The sequence below is a fragment of the Pollachius pollachius genome (assembly GCF_949987615.1).
Source record: "Pollachius pollachius genome assembly, chromosome: 12".
Lineage (NCBI taxonomy): Eukaryota > Metazoa > Chordata > Actinopteri > Gadiformes > Gadidae > Pollachius > Pollachius pollachius.
In genome coordinates, this window is record NC_136945.1 from 14,608,303 (window position 1) to 14,627,560 (window position 19,258).

Consider the following 19,258-nt stretch of genomic DNA (forward strand, 5'->3'; position numbering starts at 1 on the left):
TGTGTCTCTGAGCCTACTAGCTAAGTCTACTCAAACTGCATCCAAGAGTATCTTGTCTGGTGACTTGTCCGACTGGTGGGGAGCAGTTTACAAAGCAACTTTTCGCAGGGTTTGCTGGCTTTGTATCAGCCACTAGTGACAAGCCCCCTCGAGGATCTACCATCGACTACTTCACCCCAATCAACCAACCTTCACAAAAGGAGCTGCTAAAACAGTCTGGGGAGGCCACCATGGAGGTGGGTCAGGAGTTCTTCCTAAACACCTTTGACCTCGGTGGTTGCATGAAGAACCTGCCTCTCATTTGGAAATTCCCAAAACGAGTACAAAAAGCATTTGTTCACCCCAGGACCCTTCCATACCGGGATGAACTACATGGGCATGCTGACAGGGCACAAATGCAAAGGCTCAGGCTATGCTGAAATCCTCATTGAGGCAAAACTTGTCACTAGTGGCTGTCTCAAAGGTGTCCTAAAGTGCAAAAGCACTGTGAAGCTATGCAACGACTGTTACTTCAGAGATTCATTGAGGAGAACATGGAGATCACCAATCCCAAAGCCCTCTTTGATCTAGTCCAGACTGATAGTTGTGAGAATCTTGACATTGCACTGAAGGATCCCTCCACTCTTGACATCCTCAATAAGTATGAGGTATATGAAAACAAGGTGCGTTCTGGCCACCTTGGCACATCAAGGCATTTACATGTGTAACATATGGCCAGTATGGTGGAAAATAATGGAGGCTACTCAGCCAAATTGTTGGAATAATGGTAGAGAGAAACCGAGTCAACAGGGGGGCCCTATTCCGGGCCCTGTCCCTTTGTCATTTATAATGACCCCTATTATTTTGTCCCTTTGTCAATTTATAATGACAAAGGGACAAAATAATAAGACCTCAGAGCGTCCTGGGCTGACCGGGACAGGGATATCCCTCTGTTGTCAATGACATCAACACTATATTGATATTACCTGGCCTTCCTTGGTCAAATGCCTGCATTCTGAGGGACATTTACATGTGTCCCTCATTCACACCGTTTACCAGTTGCCAAAAGATGAGCCCCCGACCACCTCATTTAGGTATAAGTGGCCCCTCTAAGACGTCTGGCTCACGTCACGGTGAGGGGGAAGGACCGGTAGGGCTGTGATGAGGAGAGGCCCTCCTGCGGTTCCCCCTCCTTATGGTTTCAGAATACTTGTTCTGTGGGATGGCTAACTCCACTCAGAAGTTCAAGTTAGTCACCTAGTCCATACTCCTATTAAAGTCAGATAATACAAGCTTCATGATGACTGTATATGCCACAGACAAATTAAGTGGTATTGATAACTATTACAAAAAGTATCAAAGTTCAAAGTTCAATTAATATTGGTTGGATTGTTTGGATGCATGGATTTTAATCAAAGACCTCACTGCATATAACTAATGTGTAAATCTGTAACTTCGTGCAACTATAATGTTTAATATGTAACCCTTTTGTATGTAATTCTTGCGGAATAACTGTATAGAATGTACTGTAGGCACCGTTGGCGAGAAGATAAATGTTAAAGGTCCCATGGCATGCTACTTTATGGATGCTTTGATAAAGATATTAGTGGGCCCCTAACACAGTATTTGAAGACGTTCCCGAAATTCAGCCGTGGTGCAGAATTACAGCCACTACGAGCCAGTCGCCCATTGAGCTTTCCCCAAACGCGCCATTTCGGTGTCTGTAACTTTAATGCAAATGAGGAGGAGAGAGGCAGGTCAAGGAGGAGGCAGGGGTAGTGGCCCTGAGCAGCTTGCGGCCACGGTAACATGCGCTCTGTTTACAGTGGATGTATCGCAATGGCGAGGCGCACACAGCCTTTGGCTGTCTTCTGTAAATATTCTAGAACACTCTGGGTGCTATGGCTGGAGTCCTGGAGCGCTATATCTAAATAATATCATATTATACATAGATATCTATATCATATAATACATTTTATCACGGCCAAAAGCTGTGTGCGCCTCTAGACGATATTATGAATCACAAACGACTGCGTCGGGTTCTCTGCATCTCTGGTTCTTCCACATCAATCTGAAGTAGACTGAACCGCCCCGCTGCCAGCAGCTGGCTCCTCCATGTCGCAGTTCATGTACTTCAGGGAGTCAAACCCAAAGTTCCTTTCCCCCAATTCCTTCTCAACCATGGCTGAGGTAACCCCAACTACAGTCTCGTTGGGGAAATACCAGAGACGTCAATGAACCGACGTTTAATGAGCCATAACACCAACAGCAGAACGGTTATCCACATAACAAAGAAGTGTACAACACTTGCGTTAAAGTGTGTGTAATCACACACACACACACACACACACACACACACACACACGGTCGTAGCTCATTGTCTCATTGGCGGGCCAAATTCTCTGGGCTGGCACGGCAGAGAAAGGGGAGGTGGCACTCCCCTTATGACGACATACGGGGAAAATTCCAAAGCGGCGCGTCAGAGCTTCGTTTTTCAAAGGCGGAACAGAATGCCTAGTGCTCGTTTTACACCCATCTAAATTTCTAGCTACTGGGCATAGGTAGGCTTGGGGAACTCATATTAATGTTAGAAAACCTCAGAAAGTGAAGATTTTATGCCATGGGATCTTTAATGGAGAACAGTGCGGGCCCGTAGTTTAGAGCATTGTGATTGGCCAAGGACATATTAGGGGAGGTTACACAAGTAGGAATATAACGCGGGGGTCGGGAGCCGCTCACGAGTTCTTTGCAAACCAACTCAGGTTCGGTTGTTACTCAGTTACAATAAAGCAGTTACAATAAAGCCTTGATCATTCAACCCTAGTCCTCCTCGACCTCTCGGAAACGGAAAGGGGGGCTGGTTGTAGTCTTTTCGCTCGGTTCTGCGTATCAACAGTAGGGCTAGAACCGAGCGAAAAGACTACAACCACCCCCTCTTTCCATTTCCGGTCCGGTTTCCGTTTAAAAAAATAAAGACGACAGAAACTGTGTTTCGCTATGATACTTGATTAGGAACATCAACGAACACCACTATGAGTTACACATTTACACATTTTCACATTACACATTTCTGAAAACGAAGGAAGGGTGTTTTGAGGACAGGTTTGTGAATGCACATATAGCCAGCCATAGTGAAGCAGGCAGGGGTGAATCAAAATTAGCCAAATACCCGAGACAAGACCAATATTCAAAATTTCTGTGTTAACCGCTCTATTTCATCCTAGACAAACCAGAAAGGTTACTGCCTATTGATAAGCCTACATTTTTAGCATTTAGTTGTGTGTTACAGTTTCCACATCTTCCAGTCATGTCACTGTCATATCTCTCTCAATGTCTTATGGCAAAATGTAACAGAATATAGGGTCATTTTTCATTACATAATGTACAGTTAAGACATTATGTCGATTTTATATTTGCTTTTTTTGGAAATCCAGGGTGGCATCCATTATAGTCCCAATAAACATAAATGTGACAATAATTCGTTGTTTTTTTTATTACACATCTAATAGTTATAGACTGTAAAAATACAAAAGTTAGAAAACATATATCAATAGGATCCATAGCTTAGGAGTTCCAGCGATCCAATGTCACCGTTGTCATTTTTCTGTGTTTATTTAAGTTTTTATGCACCATATATTATCTAATCATGACAATCCTCATCTCTATCAATTCCTCATACAAAAACGAAGAGAATGAGGTGGATTGTGTCTGTAGAATGTATTGTTCAGGATCTATATAGATTTAAAGTTTTCATTTTTCACAGCCGAAAATCAAGCAGACACAAAAGATGGTAGAAAGCCACCCCCAAGCTCCGCGCATGAAAGAAAGCAAGGTTAGAAAAAATAAACCTTTCGGGTGCCTACCCTACTACACAGCAACTCAGAACACCGTGCCTCGTTATTGCGAATCAGACGTTCATGTTTTTTCCGTCTATTTGAAAGTTTGGCTATTAAACATGTTGCATTCTATACGGCCTGATTATATCATTATTTAAGCTAAATAGCCTAATAAGAAGCGATAATAGGATATTTGACAAGCATATCATCAAAATGACCGGAAAACGAAACCTATGCAGGTCACTGAGTTGAGAAAAGAGCGAAATCTTCGGTTATTTGTTTATTCATCCTACTTTTATATTATTCTTTCTGTTCAAATTTGTTCAGTGTTGCAAATTATTTGTTACTTTAAATGTTACATTAAGTTAATTGTTATATAGGCTAAGTGTTGTTTAAATAAAATGATTTTTAAATTTAACGGATTGCGGGGCAACCGAGAGTTAGGCCAATTAAGACAGAGGCGCCAACGGGGCCAAAGAACCAGTCTCGGTTATTGGGTTCTTGTGGTTCAAATGAAGTATTTCTTTGGTACCACTGTGCTCTGGCAACGACATCATTGGAGTAGTCTTTTCCTGTGGTATTCTCGTCCACTTCCTCATAGGAGTGAACAACAGCAAGGTCACCCATGTTGTAGGCCGCGATCCCTCCTGCAGTCAAACATAAGGGACAGTGTTTAGGCAGAATGTAGATTCAAGGCGCTGTATGCACGATTTCAGAGCTAATCTTTCTGTGTAATTTGATCAAAATGACACCGCCGTCAGTCCGCTATTCCTGAGTGAAAGGCGCTGTGAGATATCTGTTCTGGTTGACTGAATGCACTTTTCTCTGTAGGTGACTTTTTCGATTTTAGACCGAAATGGCGTTCGGGACTGAAGCCCCGGATCTTTCATAAGCTTTTGAAGCTATGACAACCCTGACACCAAAATCCCTATGAATTACATTAAGGCCTTTTACTGCGCAAATAATTGCCAACAACAAAAACCTTCATTTCCCTCAGACTATTTCAACAAGCCACAACAAGAAAAATAGAATACCGCCAACAGATATATTCTAACAGGGGTCTCCATTCTTGATTTTTCATTGCCATCTAGTGGAAAGGACATGCAACAGCATTGATAATACTTCGCTACAAAATCATGGGCCTACCACTTCTAAAATACAAAAAAGTAAACAAACAAAAAACCCATCTCAGCAATCCTACTTTGAATCTACTGAAAGTTAGTCTCAAATTTATAAGTCTCAATGTTGCCATTGTAGTTTACATAAAACTCTCCAGAAGTCAGCAGTTAAGTGGTTATTGTTTCTTTCCATTAAATATTATTGTCTTGAGCAGGCCCTGCAACTGAAAATGTAGGCTATGAATTAGAAGGGCTTTATGATTTGCCAATGTCCAGCAGGTCACCCTAAAATATAGACTAGACTATATGCAGGAAATCGCATCTTAGAAATCCCTGAGGGGGGGTCTGGACCCCCCCTCAGGGCGAAGCCCCGGATGTACACAAAGTCTGGCTCCCCCCTGGGGGGCGTCTTCTTGGCAGTTCATTAAAAAATGTTCCCCTCTTCTGCTCTCTCTCTTTACAATACTCTTTTTTACACAATTGTCAATGCGTGTTTGTTCTTGATTGTATGTGTAGTCACTAAATTAGCAGTAGTCTACTATAATCTACTACTAGGAAGTCTGTGGTCAGAATAGGAACTTATAATAATAATTATTATAAGTTTGAATGATTATTATAATTGATAAATGAGACAAACCCTTCAGCTGCTGTTCTTTGCTCCAGCGGGGGAACTTGGTCTGGATCTGATTGATAGAACCAACCAGGATCCCAGTGGCTTGGTCCAGGTGCTCCTCACTGTCCCAGAGTCCTCTTGCTTTGCGGTTACCACCCTTTGGATCCACATCAACCTGTTAAGGAGGAAGCCATGTTGCATATCCTCACCATAGACACATTATCAGGTCACATTTGATTATATACCACTTATTCAGTTCAAACTAATTGAAAACATATTTGCCATTGGGCGGACTTTAGACGGTCCTGTCCATCTGGGACTTAAGGCTTCATGCTTACATTCATATAGTTTTAGATGTTGGCTAGACATTAATGCTGGGGCTGTTTGAGACTAGACTATGTGTGTCATGATCAGTAAAATTTGGTATGTCACCGAACATCAGACCCGTGCCATAATAATTTTTGATATTAGCCTATTACAAATGTAGGCTCATTACCTGCATCAGTTCAAAGGCCTCAAAATTATCCCCCCAACCATTTGTCTGTTTAATGGATTGACCGGCTCTGGACTCTCTGGAGATGATGGCAGCGATGAGAGCTGGGTCAACATCGTGCTTTTTCGCCACATTCTTAATGATGGTCACATATTTTTTCATGTCTTGCAAATCCTCTCCAGCCATTTTTTCCGATGCATTTTTGCCTTTGGGACAGATAATATATTTACGGTACTTTCTTGTCTCTTGACATGGGCATTCCAATGTTCACAACATGATTCTCTCTTCAGTAAAATGAATGGTTTTATGTAGTAATTGTATGGCTGTATGTGGACCAGCAGCCCCCTACCGCCATGCAGCCCCCATTGATATGATCCAGCGGTGTGGTCAGACGCTCCAGATGTTTCTACGCGCATGATGTTTCCGTACCCTAGACACATTAAGTTGATGACATTATTATTGACAATATTATCGACATATATATCATTTTGCTCGAATCATGTTGATCTACTTGTTTACTAATGTTTAATTGTGTAATGTTGGATTAAAAAAAAGAAAAACTGTATAAACAATAAAAAATAATCTTCCTATAGTTTTTCCGATTAGAGCATTTTAGAATTCTTACCCATGGTAGATATCTTTCAAGAGTTCCTTGCAGAAGAAGTAGAGACTTCTTGTGTGTTTCTGCTTCCTTCTCTCGTCTATGACGATTATATAGTTTGTTCTATAAATAGTTTTGGTTTCACTCTTAGTAAGTTCAGGGTTCCCAACAGTCACACGACAGTCATGCTTTCACCATCAATCTCACGCGGTCACGCAAGAAATGTCACGCTGTGGAGTGCGGTAAATGACGAGGCAAGAGACGGAGATGGGTCGAGTCAGCTTTACTCTCCACTTCAAAACTAAAACAAGTTAGGGTTCAAACGTAACTGCCGTAAACCAGAACACCGTCAACCCGAACTGTCGTAAACCCGAACTGTTATCCCAAAACCCTTTTCCTTAAAGGAACAGTCCCTTGGTGAATGTCTTTATTATGTTGTTGTGGGTCACCACACAGGCCCCCCCAGAATTCACCCAAACCAACAGGTCCAGACCCGACAGGGAACCTACAGAGAACAATGGACACCCACTAGTGTTAAACAGAACATACTAGCATATAACAGCCCCCAGAAAAATCAACGCCTAGGGGGGCGGACCAGGCGGCCCGAACGGCTGCGCCTAACAGGAGAAGGGCAAAAGGCAGGAGCAGGTGCAGAGGCCGCCGCAGGGCCAGGTGTCGAGGCCGCCGCAGGGCCAGGTGTCGAGGCCGCCGCAGGGCCAGGTGTCGAGGCCGCCGCAGGGCCAGGTGTCGAGGCCGCCGCAGGGCCAGGTGTCGAGGCTGCCGCAGGCGGGCGCCCCCCGCCGCGGGGGCTGAGCCAGCTGGAGCGGTTCGCCAACATCCACATGAGCAGGCTTGAGCCGGTCTATAGCCACCCGCTCAGGCCTGCCCCCCATATCCACAACAAAGTTCTTAGGCCCACCCTCCAAGACGCGGAAGGGGCCATCGTAGGGGGGCCGCAGCGGGGTACGGTGGCCGTCGTGGCGGACGAAAACGTACTTGGCTGACGGTAAATCCCTGGGAACGTAGGACCGGGGGAGACCATGGTGAGACGTTGGAATGGGAACGAAAGCGTCTGCAATGTCCCGGGACGCAGCACGATGGGAGGCAGCCGACCACGGGGCCGTGGCGTCCGGAAGAAACTCCCCAGGGATGCGCAGGGGCTGGCCGTACACCAGCTCTGCCGACGACGCCTGAAGATCGTCCTTGGGGGCGGAGCGAAGGCCCAGCATAACCCATGGGAGGCGGTCAGCCCAGTCGCTGCCTGTAAGGCTGGCCCTGAGCGCGGCCTTCATGTCCTGATGAAACCGCTCGCAAAGCCCATTGCTCTGTGGGTTATAGGCTGTGGTACGGTGGACCTTCACCCCCAGGACCTCGGCGACCGCAGTCCAAAGCTCCGACGTGAACTGCGGCCCCCGGTCCGAGGAAAGGTCGGACGGTGTGCCGAAGCGGGCCACCCAAGAGATGTCGCAGAGGAGCGTAGTGTTGGCCGTGCCAAATACCACATCCTCCATGAGGAGCGCCGTGGGGGCCGCCCTGTAGGCCTGTACCTCAGAGTCCGTAGCCTGATCCCCAGCCATAGCTGCGTAGTCGAGCCCCAAGTGGACGGAACCAATAACCACCCGAGAGAGGCAGTCGGCTACAAAATTGTCCTTGCCGGCCACATGCTGAATGTTCGTAGTGTACTCAGAGATGGGGGAGAGCTGACGCTGCTGCCGACCAGACCATGGCTCCGAAGACTTGGCCATGGCGAACGTCAGCGGCTTGTTGTCAACGAACGCCGTGAACCGACGGCCCTCCAACAGGAAACGGAAATGACGGGTGGCGAGGAAAAGAGCCAGGAGCTCCCTGTCGAAGGCGCTGTATTTCCTCTCGGTGTCACAGAGCTTCCTGATGAAAAAGGCCAGCAGCTGCCAGGCTCCGCCCACCCACTGCTCACACACAGCCCCTACGGCGTAATCAGAGGCGTAAGAGCAACAGGGGTGGTCGGAGACGGGTGCGCCAGCAGAGCAGTGTTGGCCAACGCGGTCTTGGCAGCATCGAAAGCAGCCGTCATCTCTGTGGACCAATCCAACACGTCTGCCGGCCTCCTGCCCCGCAAGGCGTTGTACAAGGGTCGCATGAGCTGGGCCGCATGGGGGAGGAAACGGTTTTAGAAGTTCAGCATGCCCAGAAACTCCTGCAGGGACTTCACAGTGCGCGGGCGTGGGAAACTGGCGATGGCGTCCACCTTGGCCGGTAGGGGAACCGCTCCCTGCGGGGTGACGTGGTGGCCGAGAAAAGCGATGGAGGACCGGCCAAACTCGCACTTGGCCGGGTTGACAATGAGACCATGCTCACTGAGCCGACCGAACAGCTGCCGTAGATGCGTCAGGTGGTCGTCTGCAGACGCACTGGCAACGAGAATGTCGTCCAAGTAGACGAACAGGAACGGCATGTCCCGCAGCACAGAGTCCATGAGGCGCTGAAACGTCTGTGCTGCGCCCTTGAGGCCGAAAGGCATCCTCAGAAACTCAAAAAGTCCAAAGGGGGTGATGACTGCCATCTTGGGGACATCCTGCGGGCGGACGGGCACCTGATGGTAACCGCGTACCAGGTCCACCTTTGAAAAGATGGCGGCCCACGGACTGTTGGAACGGCGTACGATGCCGAGGCGCTCCATGGTGGCGAACTCCTCCCTGGCGATCGCGAGCTTGGCAGAGTCGAGGCGCCGAGCCCGTGCATAGACCGGGGGGCCAACCGTGGTGATGTAGTGCTCCACACCATGCTTAGCCACAGCCGATGAAAACGTGGGCGTGGTGATGTCGGGAAACTCAGCCAGCAGGCGTTGATACAGGTCCCCGTCTTGCGAACGTGTTCGCAAGACAAAGCCCCCCCACCCCCCCCCCAGAGTGCAGGGGTACGAAGCAAAAGAGAGGGCGTCGATCAGGCGGCAGTTCGTTACATCCACCAGCAGCCTGTAGGCGCAGAGGAAATCCGCCCCCAGGAGTGGCGTAGACACGGCAGCCATGACGAAATCCCAGCCGAAACGCCGGCCGCCGAAACACACCTCCACATACCATGTGCCATAGGTACGAATGGGTGTGCCGTTGGCGGCGTCCATCGGGGGGCCATGGCCGCCAGCCACAGTGTCTACAGGCGTCGCCGGCAGGATGTTGCGCTGAGCCCCAGAATCGACCAGCAGCCGCCGGCCGGACAAGGCGTCAGTGACGAGTCCCGACTGCAACAGCTTGCGGTCCCGACCAGCGCTCACAGCTGTTAACGAGCGCTGGCCCGGACGTTTCCCGGGGCCCCAAAACTGCAAGGCTGGCGACACTGCTTGGCCTTGGCCCCAAACCTGGCATGGTAGTAACAACACCCGTCGTCACGCTGTCGGCGGGCTGTCACAGCGGCTGCGGTGTCCGGGTCGTGCCCCGGGGGCGGAAGCGGGGCCGACGTGTGCTGGGGGGGCAGCAGCGCATGGACAAACTGCTGCCTGCTGGCGAGGAAAATCCTGTCGGTCTCCACAGCCACCGCCCGGTAGTCCTTGGAGGCAAAGAGGGGGGAGCTGGCCAGAGCGGTGCGCACGGGTGCTGGAAGCTGCCGCAGGAATATGTGGGCGAAAAGGAAGGAGGGATCCGCAGAGCCCAGCACGGCCAGCATCCTCTCCATCAACTCGGACGGCTTCCCGTCACCCAGGCCGGTCAGGGAAAGCAGGCGGTCCGCCTTCTCCAGCTCCGACAGTTCAAAAAGGCCCACGAGGAACGTCTTGAGTGCGTCGTACTTGCCGACAGCTGGAGGAGCCTCCAACCGCGCCATAGACCTGGCCGTCGTCGCGGCATCCAAGGCTGCTACCACGTGGAAATATTTCGTGACGTCCTGCGTTATTCCTCTCAGCTGGAACTGGGCTTCGAAGTGTTGGAACCACGACCGCGGGGTGTGCTGCCAAAAGTCCGGTAACTTGACGGTGGCTGCATAGATAGCGCCAGCGATAGCCGCGTCGTTAGCCGCGCCGCCAGCGGCGGCCGGCGCCACAGCGGGCGCGTTGTTATCACCGTCGATGTGCAACATAATCCAGCCATATCCAACTCGCGTCGGGGGTCACCAATTGTGGAGTGCGGTAAATGACGAGACAAGAGACGGAGATGGGTCGAGTCAGCTTTACTCTCCACTTCAAAACTAAAACAAGTTAGGGTTCAAACGTAACTGCCGTAAACCAGAACACCGTCAACCCGAACTGTCATAAACCCGAACTGTTATCCCAAAACCCTTTTCCTTAAAGGAACAGTCCCTTGGTGAATGTCTTTATTATGTTTTTGTGGGTTACCACAACGCCAAAATCAAAAATTAAATTAAAATTAAAAAAATTTAATTAATAAAAAAAATTCTCCCGTTCATTTTCTGTTGATGACTAGCAGCTGTAACATCTGCCTACAAAGTGATCGCGGCAGTATTCTCTGATCGTTGATTCGCTGAAAGCCATGCACCTGATACGTCAGTTGCGTTTGAAAAGTTCAGAGAGAGTTCAGAGCGTATAGGCTCGGAGTCGGAGCCCACTGAAAGTTTGGATGACATTAATCAAGGTAAGCAGATAAAATAGCCTAACAAATAGAATAATCTATTGTCTAATACAATTGTGTGCCTTGTCACTACAGACGTAGCCTTGCTTAATCAGTCTAATTGTGTGCTGAGACAGTAAAGACTTAAACTAGTTGCAAACGTTTTCTCACGCGAGCGTTATGAGGGCTAAGTAATTGGTAAATAAAAGGCTCGTGTGCAAATTACAATTTGTTAGATGAGCTTGCTGAAATATTTCAAAAGAAAAACGGATCATGGACATGGAGAGAAGAATCAAGCAGAGCTTCAGCAGGTAAGCTAGTCACATAATGATTTATGTTCAGTTGTTTGTTAGCAAAAAGAAAAATGTTACACTAGGCTACCTTTTCATTAAAAGATGGAGTGTGCCCTCCACCTAATATGAACTTGTCTTACCAATGTTAGCACAAGGCAAATCCAGGCCTACATGTAATTTTAATGGAGATGTCATGATTAGGCTACCATGTCATTATAAGGCTGCAGGTTTTTTTTAAACACAGCCTACCTTTTTAGATAGAGGAAAGAGTGGAGAAAGACAATGAAGAAGGGGTGATGTTGGATGATGATGATGAGGAGGAGGATGATGTGGTGGAGGAGGAGGAGGAAGATAGCACAGAGCCCACAGTCAAGCAGAAGAAAAGGGCAAAATCAGGGGCCGCTGCTTACAATTCCAAATTCAACAGTGCCTGGACCAAAGAGTGGCCTTTCATTAAACAGGGCACAACTGAGTTTCACTTTTGGTGTGAAGACTCATATCAAAAAACAAAAAATCCTTGACAGTACAAACAAAATAGATAGATTTGTTTGTTCGAGGGCTGAAGAGATGAATTTTGACACTCAGGTGATAATTTGAATCCAATCATATGTGTGCTTTGGCTATGCATTTGCACATATTCTACCTCAGATGTAACCTCGTATTTTTTTTACAGGCTAGAAGGGCAGAGGTCAAAGTGGCAGTGACCCTGGTCAGCCACAATATTCCAGGAGCTTTTAGAGGGGTCAATGTGGACACAGTGGACCTCAGGGATGAGGAGAGCCAATTGCCAGGTGAATATTAGGAGTGACAAAAACAAAGGTTTTATATAATGTTTGCATTGTATGCAGGTCTTCTGTTACTCTAAGCACTAAATTATCCATACATGCGTTTTTAGATTCTCAGCTTGGTGTTGGCTTCACAACGAGGACAACATTAAACCGCCTTGTGGAAGAAGGTGATGTCTCCATGGACTCAGCTAAAAACTTCCATCTCGCAGCCAGGAGCTTTTTTGTGAAGGCAGTCAAGTACGCCACAGCTAAGCTCCCTTTACATGACCCTGTACTGGAGCATTCAAGGTTCGTGGACTTCAGACAAAAAATGGATACCACCTTGAATGATGTGCTCTACTTTTTTCATAGGTATGTATGCAACCATCTGGGCTGTAGAGTGATATTGGTTTATTCTGTTTCTGCTGTAAAGAGACTTTTCTCAAACCAGTATATCTCTGTTTAGATTCAACCATCTCCTGCCCTACGACCAACCAAGGGAGCAGGACCAGCTGAATGATGGGTCCCTGGAGTTTCAAATGATGGAGAAGGAAGATATACCTGCATCCATCTGGGGCGAAGCGGTCATCCAGACAAATAAGGATGGGGAGTACCACAGGATGGACAACCTATGGGTATATCTTGGAAATCTTAAGAATCGGGCAAGTGGCACTTTTGAATTCCCCAAATTATTCAAGGTGGCCCAGATTGTGTTGAGCATGCCTCACTCAAATGCGGATGCTGAGCGAACATTTTCATTGATTGGTCTTAACAAGACTGACACCAGAAACAGACTGTCCCTTGAAGGCACTCTGTCGTCAATCATGACTTTTTTTCATAAATGAGGGTTTATACTAAGTAAACAAGGACTATTTTGTAAAAAAAATAGGGTTAGGGTTGTCAAATTTTTTGCGGCTCACACTAATATTTTAGAGTCTCACTCCAACCAAAGTCCCAAAGTTGGCAACCCTGGACTCTTAGTCAAAGCCAGAAGTCAAATGTAGAGGTAAAGAAATATAGAGAGTATCCGGACTATATCAGACACACACATCAATGAGAAGTAGAGACGTCTTGGGTGTTTCTTCTTCCTTCTCTCGTCTACAATGATTGTTTGTTCAAATATTGTTCAAAATGTGTATGTTCAAAATTTTGGTTTCACTCGTCGAAAGAGTGAGAGCAACATGTAGAGGTCGAGAGAGATACAGAGAAAGAAACACGACAGAGAGAAAGAAAGAGTATCTGGACTCCCTATCACACACCAATAAGATAGACCTTCCTCACATTAAACACTGTTCTGCTCATAAACATTACTATGTCATCATTAGAATGATTTAAAAGATGTATTCACCATTACTGTAGGCTGTAAACTATGTGTTTGCCTAAATGTGGGGCGTTTTAATGATACTTTTGACAGTTCTGTTTTACTTTGAACCACCACCGAAGAAGGTGACGCCTTGGACCCGAGATAATGCCTTACTGTACATGACTCTATACAGCAGCCTGTCTGTCTGTGAAGTTTTCAGAGATGACCTGTCTCAGAGAAACGCGGTGTCAAACGATTCAACCCCTCACGCCTTCAGATTGTATGACAACACTGCAGAAAGTAGTTTTTTTGAGCACAAGAATGATTTTTTTCCCCCCTCCTCCGCGAGATGGAACACTAAATGTTTCTGATGAAGTACAACGAAAACCTTTAAAAAACAAAGAACTGCCTCATAGGTAAACTCCCTGATCTTAACTCACATTTGCTAATATTAGGGGGAGATTTCAACTGTACGCTACAGCCAACACTAGACAAGTCTAGCCACAGACAAAGCAAATCTATGTCCAAATCGAGTGCACTAATTTTGTCGGTTTATGGAGTCTTACAAATTATTTGACCCGTGGAGACACTCCAATCCCACTGCTAGACAGTTTTCATTTTTCTCGCCAGTCCATCTTTCATATTCACGAATAGATTTTTATTTGATTGATCACAGGACCATCTCTCTGGTAACTAACTGCCAGTATCACGCAATAGTGATCTCCGACCACAGTCCTGTTCAATTAGACATGTCATTTCCAAACAATCCCACAGCGTTCATGGCAACTTGACCCACTTTTATTAACAAATAAGTCATTTCAAAAACTAATTTCTAACAAAATTGACCTTTACCTAGAGATCAACAGCACCCCTGGAATGTCATATGCTACTATATGGGAGTCACTCAAGGCCTACCTCAGAGGACAGATCATTTCATATGCAGCTCAAAGAAAAAGAGAACGGACCAAGCGTCTTACAGAACTAACCCAGCAGATATCAGACATTGACGACGAATTATCTCATGATTTCACACCTGATCTTCATAAAGAACGGCTATTGTTGAAAAAAGAATATGACAACCTCTCCATAAAACAGACAGAACGGTTGCTACTTAAAACAAAGCAATCATATTATGAACACGGCGAAAAGGCAGGAAAATTACTATGTTATCAACTTAGACAGGCAGCAGCGCGTAGTGCAATTCCTGAAATCCGTGTTTCACCAGGCTCGACCTCCACACATCCCCAGATCATAAATGACCAATTTAAGGCATACTATGAAGAACTCTACACATCGCAATCCTCCATGAACGCAGCCGAAACCCAAGCCTTTCTAGATGGCCTAGAATTACCAAAAATTAGTACAGAAGACCAAGCCTCCCTCGATGCCCCTATAACAACTATAGAAATATCACAGGCAATAAGTTCTATGCAGAGTGGGAAAGCACCCGGACCTGACGGGTTTCCTATAGAGTTCTACAAGTTATTCTCACACAAGCTGGTACCTATTCTGAACTCTCTGTTCAAGGAAATCATCTCAGTAGGTAAACTACCTCTAACCATGACTCAGGCAACTATATCGGTCCTACTGAAAAAAGACAAAGATCCCTTGGAGTGTGGTTCCTATCGCCCTATTAGCCTGTTATGCTGTGATTACACACAGCATAACATGCTGTAATTGAACACAGTCCTGTTCAATTAGACATGTCATTTCCAAACAATCCCACAGCGTTCATGGCAACTTGACCCACTTTTATTAACAAATAAGTCATTTCAAAAACTAATTTCTAACAAAATTGACCTTTACCTAGAGATCAACAGCACCCCTGGAATGTCATATGCTACTATATGGGAGTCACTCAAGGCCTACCTCAGAGGACAGATCATTTCATATGCAGCTCAAAGAAAAAGAGAACGGACCAAGCGTCTTACAGAACTAACCCAGCAGATATCAGACATTGACGACGAATTATCTCATGATTTCACACCTGATCTTCATAAAGAACGGCTATTGTTGAAAAAAGAATATGACAACCTCTCCATAAAACAGACAGAACGGTTGCTACTTAAAACAAAGCAATCATATTATGAACACGGCGAAAAGGCAGGAAAATTACTATGTTATCAACTTAGACAGGCAGCAGCGCGTAGTGCAATTCCTGAAATCCGTGTTTCACCAGGCTCGACCTCCACACATCCCCAGATCATAAATGACCAATTTAAGGCATACTATGAAGAACTCTACACATCGCAATCCTCCATGAACGCAGCCGAAACCCAAGCCTTTCTAGATGGCCTAGAATTACCAAAAATTAGTACAGAAGACCAAGCCTCCCTCGATGCCCCTATAACAACTATAGAAATATCACAGGCAATAAGTTCTATGCAGAGTGGGAAAGCACCCGGACCTGACGGGTTTCCTATAGAGTTCTACAAGTTATTCTCACACAAGCTGGTACCTATTCTGAACTCTCTGTTCAAGGAAATCATCACAGTAGGGAAACTACCTCTAACCATGACTCAGGCAACTAAATCGGTCCTACTGAAAAAAGACAAAGATCCCTTGGAGTGTGGTTCCTATCGCCCTATTAGCCTGTTATGCTGTGATTACAAAATCCTCACTAAGGTGCTGGCCCGTCGCTTAGAGACGGTGATACCTAACATCATTGATCCCGATCAAACAGGCTTTATACCGGGGAGGCAGTCATTCTATAACATGCGACGGCTGTTCAATATTCTCTACTCTTCTCCCTCAGCCCGTCAGCCGGAGGTTCTGCTCTCCCTTGACGCGGAGAAGGCCTTCGAGTGTGTTGAGTGGAATTACCTGTTCATGGTGTTGGATGGGTTTGGGTTTGGTACGTCTCTCATTTCATGGATTAAAATATTGTATACCTCGCCAACAGCTTCAGTACGCACTAACCAGATCAGGTCCAGCCCGTTCATGCTGCGAAGAGGAACTCGACAGGGGTGCTGCCTCTCACCATTTCTATTTGACTTAGCCATTGAACCTCTTGCTGTAGCGCTGAGGATACAACAGGATATTCCAGGTATTGTTAGGAACCAGGTAATACATAAAGTTTCGCTATATGCAGACGACCTTCTGCTCTACATTTCCAACCCAGCAGAATCGATCCCTAAGCTCAGACGTATTACATCAATTTGGAAAACTATCTGGCTACAGACTAAACTTCTCAAAGAGTTCACTTTTTCCTATTAATCAACTGGCAATTTCCATTAATTATAGTAATCTTCCCTTTTAAATTGGAGCACAGGTCCTTCACTTATTTGGGCATAAGGGTTACACGACAATACAAAGACCTATACGAGTGTCATTTTAAACTGTTGCTGGAGCGCACCAAACAGGATTTCCAAAGATGGTCTGCACTCCCTGTTACACTGGCATGCCGAGTAAACACAGTAAAGATGACAATTCTGCCTCGATTCTTATATTTATTTCAGATGATCCCCATCATATTAACCAAGTCCTGGTTCAAAGTGTTGAATAGCACTATTACCTCCTTTATTTGGAACAACTCCACTCCACGTATTAAAAGAGCTTACCTGGAGATGCCTAAGGGGGCAGGAGGACTGGGTCTGCCAATTTTTTTTTATTTTATTACTGGTCAGCTAACATTTCCAAGCTGAATTACTAGATATCTACCCACGAAAACAAAGTAGGGCCAGCATGGGCTTCTATGGAACTTAATTCCAATTCTCCACTCTCACCCATATCTATCCTGATTGGCACCTTACCTGTCAGCGTAAGTCTTCAAGGTTTGAGCCCAGTTGTCAAAAACACTCTTAAAATATGGTTCCAATTCAGGAAACATTTTCATTTCAGTCAGGCAATTACTTTGCTCCCGCTAGCAAACAACCATTTGTTTCCTCCATCTCAGATTGACACTGCCTTTCAAGTGTGGCATAGGAATGGTTTAGTGTTTTTTGGTGACCTCTTCGTTGAAGGCACATTTGCTTCATTTAATATGCTACAAAAAGATAACAACCTTCCCAACAATCACTTTTTCAGGTACTTACAGGTACGTAGTTTTGCCAGGAAACACTTCCCATTTCCCTCCTTACCCCCTAAAAATGCAACCGATATCATACTGGACCTAGACCCTATGTTGGAAAAAAGGGTGTCTAAAATTTACAAAACAGTACTAGGCATTAGCCCCCCTCAGTGGGACAATGCCAGACTGGCATGGGAAGAGGACCTAGGTGTTGCACTGTCTGACGAGACATGGCAATGTAGCTTAAAACGCATACATACCACCTCTTTATGCTTAAAACACGGTCTTATTCAATTTAAAATTGTGCATCGGTTGCATTATTCACCAGAGAAACTGGCCAAAATATATCCTGGCACCAATCCTGTGTGTCTGAGGTGTGGCCACAGTTCAGCTTAATTAGGTCATATGTTTTGGTCTTGCAATTCGCTTAATAACTTCTGGGTCAGGGTCTTTGAAGCAATCTCCTCCATTTGTGACAGAACAGTGAAGCCCGATCCAACAGTTGCTATTTTCGTAGTATTCCCATCAGAAGAACAATTTGCTGTCCCCCAGGTAAATGCTGTAGCATTTATAACACTACTAGCCCGGAGACAAATTCTTTTGCTCTGGAAGTCTGTAACACCCCCCTCGTTTAGACACTGGGTCAAAGAGGTACTCTCTGTGATCCCATTAGAGAAGTTAAGATATAATCAGAGTAATTTACGGGACAGATACATTAAAACCTGGGCCCCCTTTATAGAATTTGTTGAAAATGTATCCTTCACATGATGTAATTCTTTACATATCAATGTACTGCCAACTGGATCTACTGATGTATGTCATGATGATATATGTGGTATAACGTTACAGGATATTCTCATTTTGAGCATTGCAAAGTGATATACAGGAAACGTTTGTAACTATGTTTTGTGTACCTACCTCTACTGTTTGTTTGTGTTTGTTTGTTTTGTTTTTTTGTTTTTTCTTTTCTTGAGCCTTGGTGGGTGGGATGGGGTGGGTTTGTGTTACATTGTATCTTTGTCATTCTTTGTTTTTCAAATTGAAAATCTATAAATAAAATACTTAAAAAAACAGAACTAGCTGTTTAAAACCCCAAATGTACACTAACCACCCCCTCTTGTGGGAAAAATAGAAAATGCATTTCCTGCAGAAAATGCGGTGAGTGTTGTAGTGCAAAGTGAAGTTGAAAATATATTTTAGTAAAGCCAAATAGTCAGACATAAAGACTTGTTAAATGGCTTATATCAAGTGAAGGGATCTGAACAGTCTAAATAGAGTAAAAAATGTAAACATGCATAGCATTTAACAAATGTAAAATGGTTGGAAACAAATAAAGTGAAGTTAAACAAAAAGCTAATGGTCAAGTTTGAATACATTTCATTTGAGATAAAATATAGAATAGCCGAGCTGTTCTGATAGTGTGTGCAGTAACTTGGAAAAGGTTATGTTATTGACCCTATTCCTTCATATCTAGTTCATCGAAATAAGCACACAAAATAATGAGGCTTTTATATTTGGACTCCTTTGAGTCTTAGCTTTCATATGCTATATAATTTGTGTAGATAGCATGATGTGAAAAATATCCTTTAAGCATTGTTAGCATTTATCTTCTACCAGGAGTAAACCGCATATCTTGCAAGCAGCTAGCCTCTAGCCATATGGTCTTTGGTTCCCAAATACCATGCTGGACCAAAAAGTAAATAAAATGTTA

The 19,258-nt window shown here is 45.4% G+C and overlaps 1 protein-coding gene across 1 annotated transcript; it reads right to left on the bottom strand.

Annotated features, from left to right (window-relative positions):
• Positions 1-3,488: 3,488 nt before the first annotated feature.
• LOC307084328 (lysozyme g-like) lies at positions 3,489-6,801 on the bottom strand. The gene is made up of 5 exons (XM_079748664.1): positions 6,665-6,801; positions 6,389-6,469; positions 6,043-6,245; positions 5,571-5,721; positions 3,489-4,462 (listed from the first exon to the last, which is right to left on the bottom strand). The coding sequence occupies exons 1-5, from the start codon at positions 6,666-6,668 to the stop codon at positions 4,230-4,232; spliced, it is 672 nt and encodes a 223-aa protein (XP_079604790.1). The 5' UTR covers positions 6,669-6,801; the 3' UTR covers positions 3,489-4,229.
• Positions 6,802-19,258: the final 12,457 nt, after the last annotated feature.

Excerpts from the sequence above, each read along its gene's own strand:
- LOC307084328 (XM_079748664.1), bottom strand. Across the intron at positions 5,722-6,042 it reads AGGCCTTTGAACTGATGCAG|GTTGATGTGGATCCAAAGGG; the intron begins GTAATGAGCCTA and ends CCTCCTTAACAG. Across the intron at positions 4,463-5,570 it reads CAAAGAACAGCAGCTGAAGG|GAGGGATCGCGGCCTACAAC; the intron begins GTTTGTCTCATT and ends GTTTGACTGCAG.